This window comes from Quercus suber, unplaced genomic scaffold (genome assembly GCF_002906115.3).
Source record: "Quercus suber isolate HL8 unplaced genomic scaffold, Cork oak 2.0 scaffold_298, whole genome shotgun sequence".
NCBI classification, from domain to species: domain Eukaryota; kingdom Viridiplantae; phylum Streptophyta; class Magnoliopsida; order Fagales; family Fagaceae; genus Quercus; species Quercus suber.
Genome location: NW_027069754.1, coordinates 790,675 through 796,775, shown reverse-complemented (window position 1 = coordinate 796,775; position 6,101 = coordinate 790,675). Strand labels below are relative to the sequence as shown.

Here is a 6,101-nt window from a genome sequence, read left to right as displayed (position 1 = left end):
TTTTGGATATTGTATTTGTGAGGTCAAAGAATTTGACAACCCCGACCCATTTTATACTAACCCCAAGGTCCACGCTGAGAAGAAAGGAATGTCCATGGACGAACAAAGAAAGCCTAAATTGCCGAGGAATATCGCCGAGGACAATCCTGTCCTCTGTCAACCAAGATCACAGAAGGGAAGAGCGACATGCCATCAAAGGCAACCTCTCAGAGCATTCCAAAAAGAAGGACGAGTACAATGAACCAGTCATGGGAGCATGATGGAGGAGCAATTCAAGGAGAAACTATCACCTTCGCATTAAATGCCTACAACTAACATTCTGACTGCATTAATGAGGAAATGACCCCTGAACAATGCTACCTTGGTTGCTACAACTCACAGAAGGTTTGGGAAGACGTCTAATGGGACAAACACTTGAGTAGTGACCTTCATTGTTAACAAATGGAGGGACAAGATCAACTGAAATAGGATATATAATGTAAGAGATCTTCTAGGAAGGGGGGGAAATGAGAAACAGAAAACAAAGTAGTCATTTGTATGGTCTTTGAAGCCCTTGTAACCAAGGACCGAATAACTAATAAGAACTACAAGCTCCTTAAATGAGGGCCAAGGACAAAATTTCATACTTTAGCCCATGTTCTTGTTATTCATATCAACGCGTAACCATGCCTAGTTGTTGTATCCCTTACTAAGGCCTAGTTTTTAAACTCACTTTCTACAAATTTATTGTATTGGGCTAGTTAGGCTTTAATTCGCTCATCCAGTAGCAGAAGTGTTCAAACCCAGTCCTTACAGTATTTATTCCTAAAAAAACCTAATTTGTTTAATTCATGTAAAGCTGAGGTTTTATCTCCAATTAAAATTTCCCTCTCTTCTTCGGGAGGAAAGATGGCCTTATTTCAGTTGTTTGTTCTTATTTTTCCAACATTTTGTGAATAAATTCCAGCTTACCAAAAAAACATAAAAAAGGAACTAGGAATTAAGAATTCCAAATATAAATTTGTAAGTTTCTTTTACAAGGATTAAACATTAGTATCCTTCCTTAAAAAAAGAAAAAAAAATATATATATATATATATATATTCCTCTTGACTTCATAAGTTTTTGTGTAGATTATTTGGACACGGAATAGAGTAATTTAAATGCCGAATGCATATAATAATCAGCCATATATAAATACAATAATGCAAATTATTGTGGCATTAAGAGTATATGCAATAACATCTAAAAAAACCCCCCCAAAAAGAAAAACATAAACAGAGAAGAGGACATCCACTCTTTGTGAGATTAAAAACTAAACAAATTAAACAAATGCATGCATTCTTCGTTTTAGTGAGGGATGCAAGCCATTTTTAGAAGTCAAAATTTATTATAACAGATCAAAATCACCAAAAAAAAAAAAAAAAGTAAGAATTTTTTTTTGTAACAAAATTAAGAATCTGTAAGGTGTAGAGAGAAGACAAACCAAAATATGAAAATTTTCAGGGAAAATTATACTTTACCACCCTAAACTATATCTTAAATTACTCTTGTGTAATCAAGAGTATAATTTAGGGTGGTAAAGTGTAATTTCTTCTTTGTTTTTAATGGATTGAGAAGAGGGCAATTGAGTCATTTCACATGATATCATACTTTTCCATCCAAGTTAACAGCAAACTTAACATCAAGATGCAAAATGTAATAAGGTTATAGTTTAGGGTGCAAAATGTGCATTCGAAAAATTTAGGGTGCAAAGTGTAATATGAGGTATAGTTTAGGGTGGTAAAGTGTAATTCTTTCAAATTTTCTACCATTGATAATTTATTCCATGAAGGATTGTCACTGTAATTACTAAACAGGTTGGGTCGATTGTAATTCTCCCAAATTTTCAACCATTGATAATTTATTCCGTAAAAGATTGTCACTGTAATTACTAAACAGGTTGGGTCGCTTGTAATTGGTAAGACTCCACAAAAACATAAAACATTTGAAAATACAGTACATGATTGAGATCAAACGAATAAGGAATGTCTTATCCCTTTTTTTTTCTTTTTTTTTTTTGGTGGTAAGAATGCAGGACTATCTTATCCTAAAAAGCACAAAGAATATAGCATTTCGGGATAAAGATTCCCTTCAATTTTTTATTATTTTAAAAAAGAAGACCCCATTCCATTAATTCTCTCCAATTTATAGTTTATATATATATATATATATAAATAGCAATTTTTAGCTAGATATAAAACATACGTCATTTATTTGATTTGTTATAAAACATGTCATTTATTTGACATATGTCATTATTTTTTGTGTGGTTTAAACTTTAAATTGAAATGAATATTTTTAAGATTGTTAAAATTTTAAATAACACGTGTCTTACACCTTGATTAAAATTAAAAAAAAAAGGGTTAAAATGAAATGGGAACCTTTTCCTAAAATTTTTCCTCACTCAATTGCTCACTTTGAAAGTTATTTAGTAATAATATTGTACGTTCTTTAATGCATAAATAATAAATCTCACCAATAATCTAACTAGTAAATACTCCAATCATCATCATTACACTTGTGTGTAGATTGTATTTTAGTTTTGTGGTGGAGGGTAATATGGGAAGCAGGAGCCGAGCAGAAGCCGCGTCAGCGTCCACGAAATGAAGGAGAGAAGCGGTCTCGACACTGAGAAAGCCCTGACCATCTATCACGTGTCTTACACCTTGATTAAAATTTAAAAAAAAAAAGGGTTAAAATGAAATGGGAACCTTTTCCTAAAATTTTTCCTCACTCAATTGCTCACTTTGAAAGTTATTTAGTAATAATATTGTACGTTCTTTAATGCATAAATAATAAATCTCACCAATAATCTAACTAGTAAATACTCCAATCATCATCATTACACTTGTGTGTAGATTGTATTTTAGTTTTGTGGTGGAGGGTAATATGGGAAGCAGGAGCCGAGCAGAAGCGGAGTCAGCGTCCACGAAATGAAGGAGAGAAGCGGTCTCGACTCTGAGAAAGCCCTGACCATCTGTTTCGCTCGTATATATACCATATAAAACATTCATTCCAAGCCAACCCTTTATCCTTACACTGTTGTCTTCTACACCTCTCTTTCTGACTTGTTCTTCCTCAATCTCCGTTTCAGATTTTTTGCCTTCTTTCAGTTCCTCTTTTTTTTTCTCTTTCTCTCTCGCTTGTATGCCAAAGAAAACAATTCTATTATTCCACTCTGTCACTTTCTTCATCCAAAATTTGATTTTTCATCAGCAATGCCTGCAACAGACAATCAAGGTTCATTTCTGAATCGAATCAGTATCCGTCGAAACCAAGTGGTTTCGATGGATGGTAATCATGAGCAAGAGCTGGAGGACCTCGAGCTTTTTCAGAAACATGTGGCGGATAGGTTCGCCGATCTATTGTCTCAATCCGAGGACACTTTAGGCGATGGGCTCCTATCCATCTCGTGGCTACGCAAACTCCTCGACGTGTTTCTGTGCTGCGAGGCTGAGTACAAGGCCATTTTGTTATTGGGTCGGGACCCTTCTCAGATTTCGAAGCCCCCACTTGACAAACTCGTCCCTGAGTTCCACGATCGAGTGGTGAAAGCTCTCGATGTTTGTAATGCTGTGTCTCACGCCGTCGAGACCGTGAGGAATTACCAGAAACTGGCTGAGATTGCTGTGACCGCGTTGGAGCAGAGGCCAATTGGAGATGGACAGGTTCGTCGAGCGAAGAAGGCTTTGAATTCTCTGATGATATTGCTCGAGGAAAAAGAGGGCAGCAACCATAAATCGACGGAGCGAGCTTGGTCTTTTGGTCGAAGAAGTACAAACGCGACGACATCGAGTAGCAAAGACCGTGCGACCTCGGCGAGTCAATTCAGGTCCTTGTCGTGGAGCATGTCGAGGGGTTGGTCTGCCGCGAAGCAAATCCAAGCCATGTCCTCCAATCTCGTCGCGCCACGCGGCGGCGAGTCGTCGAGCCCGGCTCTGCCGGTTTACATAATGAGCACCATCACGGTGTTTGTGATGTGGGCTTTGGTGGCAGCGATACCTTGCCAAGAGAGAAACGGTTTGCTTACTCATTTCCCTGTGCCTAAGCAATTGGGTTGGGCCCAATCGATAATTGCTTTGCAAGAGAAGATCGGGGAGGAGTGGAAGAAAAAGAAAGAGAAGAATCGATTGGCTGGGCTATTAGAAGAGACACAAAGGATAGAGAAGTTGGGAGTGTCTTTGATCGTATTTGCTGATTCGTTTCAGTTTCCTCCGGAGGCTGATCGATTGGAGGAAGTGGCGGTTCAGGTGGCTGAATTGGGCGAGACTTGTAAGAAAATGGAAGAGGGATTGGTGCCTTTGCAGCAACAAATCAGAGAGGTGTTCCATAGGATTGTGAGGAGCAGGACAGAGGTGCTTGATTTACTCGATCAAGGTGGGAAAGTGACTGCACCCGTTATGTAAATTCGACACACACTCCTAATGTCCAAAAAAAAAAAAATTTAATCTTTTTTCTTTTTTGAGGTAATTTTGTTGATCCCAGGTTCAATTTGTTCATGGGTGTGTTTTAAATTTATGGTCTTGGCCTGTGAACAGAGAGGAAGATTTGAACCTAATAGTGTGGATCGGTATAGGAGTCCTTTTTCAAGGAGTATATAGCATTATAGCTTCAGCCCAGCTGAGGTTGTGTAGAGGTATTATTATGCATTGCTTAATGCGAAATGTACTCTTTTTAGTTTTTGTTTTAATTGGTAACTTTGTTGTTCTTTTTTGGGTACAGAAGCTTTTTGATTGGAAAGAAATGTATATACCCAATAATTTTTTTTTTTCTTTTTTGAGGTAATTTTGTTGATCCCAGGTTCAATTTGTTCATGGGTGTGTTTTAAATTTATGGTCTTGGCCTGTGAACAGAGAGGAAGATTTGAACCTAATAGTGTGGATCGGTATAGGAGTCCTTTTTCAAGGAGTATATAGCATTATAGCTTCAGCCCAGCTGAGGTTGTGTAGAGGTATTATTATGCATTGCTTAATGCGAAATGTACTCTTTTTAGTTTTTGTTTTAATTGGTAACTTTGTTGTTCTTTTTTGGGTACAGAAGCTTTTTGATTGGAAAGAAATGTATATACCCAATAATTTTTTCTTTTTTTTGGTATTAAAGGGGCTGTTCAGAATGGTTGGCTTATTTGCATGTTAACTGCTGAGAATTTGTTGAAGCATTCAAATTTTGATTTGTTTCTGTAGGTGTTTAATATTGTAACCCTCTGTAGGTGTTTGATATTGTTTCACATAAATGGAGTCAATTGACAATGCGAATGCAAATTTGGAAGTCTTTTTGGTGTTGCATAATTACATTTCCATGTAAATTGAGTGTCATAGTCTGCTGGAAATTATAGGGAGGTTTTAGTTTGTTCCATACTTGCAAATCCATGGAAATCGAGTGTCATAGTCTGCTGAAAATGTAGGAAAGTGGTTAGCATCGCTAGGTTCCACCAGGACTTCGTCCTTTTAAAGTTTTAATGACCAAAACGTGTTCATGTGAATCGAATTGATAACCCATGAATGTCTGAAGTTGGTGAATCGTGATGTCAGATTCATGATTGTTACTGACATAGTACACAACTTTAATCAGCAAGTGGCTGAAGAACCCAAATTACATTAACTTTTTTTTTTTCCCTTTCAAAACGGCAGAGAATTAGGGAACTTTTTGACTCTCTGATTAACACTTTGATGTTCTCTGAATTATTTTATCAATTTGTTCCATCTTGCTACTAGTAAGAAAAGATAGTTTAGGCGTGGTCTTTTAGAATTGACGGGTTGAATCGAAAAGCGAACGGTCCAAAAGAGAGCCAATGTGAACAACTCCCAACCATATTCTATTTATAGGCGTGCTAACCAAATTACGATCCACTGGTAAATAAACTTTTGGGTGATTTATAAATTACATTTTTAAAATTTTGGAGCGATTAGATTTTACATTTTCAAGTTTTAAAATTTAAATTTTACTCTTGATGTTTATAGGCGTTTGGATTTTATACATTGATGTTTCAGAATTTAGATTTTAGCTCCTATATTTTAAAAGTGTTTGAATTTTACTCTCTAAAATTTAAGGGTATTTGGGCTTTAACTTCTAAAGTTTGGA

General features: G+C 36.5%; 1 protein-coding gene across 1 annotated transcript; it reads left to right on the top strand.

The window, feature by feature from the left end:
- The first annotated feature begins 2,994 nt into the window (after window positions 1–2,994).
- LOC111989148 (protein ROH1A) lies at window positions 2,995–5,025 on the top strand. The gene has a single exon (XM_024020934.2). It carries the CDS (start codon window positions 3,239–3,241, stop codon window positions 4,424–4,426), a length of 1,188 nt encoding a protein of 395 aa, XP_023876702.2. The 5' UTR covers window positions 2,995–3,238; the 3' UTR covers window positions 4,427–5,025.
- Window positions 5,026–6,101: the final 1,076 nt, after the last annotated feature.

Bases quoted from the DNA above. Each gene is read 5' to 3' on its own strand.
- LOC111989148 (XM_024020934.2), top strand. From the start codon at position 3,239: ATGCCTGCAACAGACAATCAAGGTTCATTTCTGAATCGAATCAGTATC.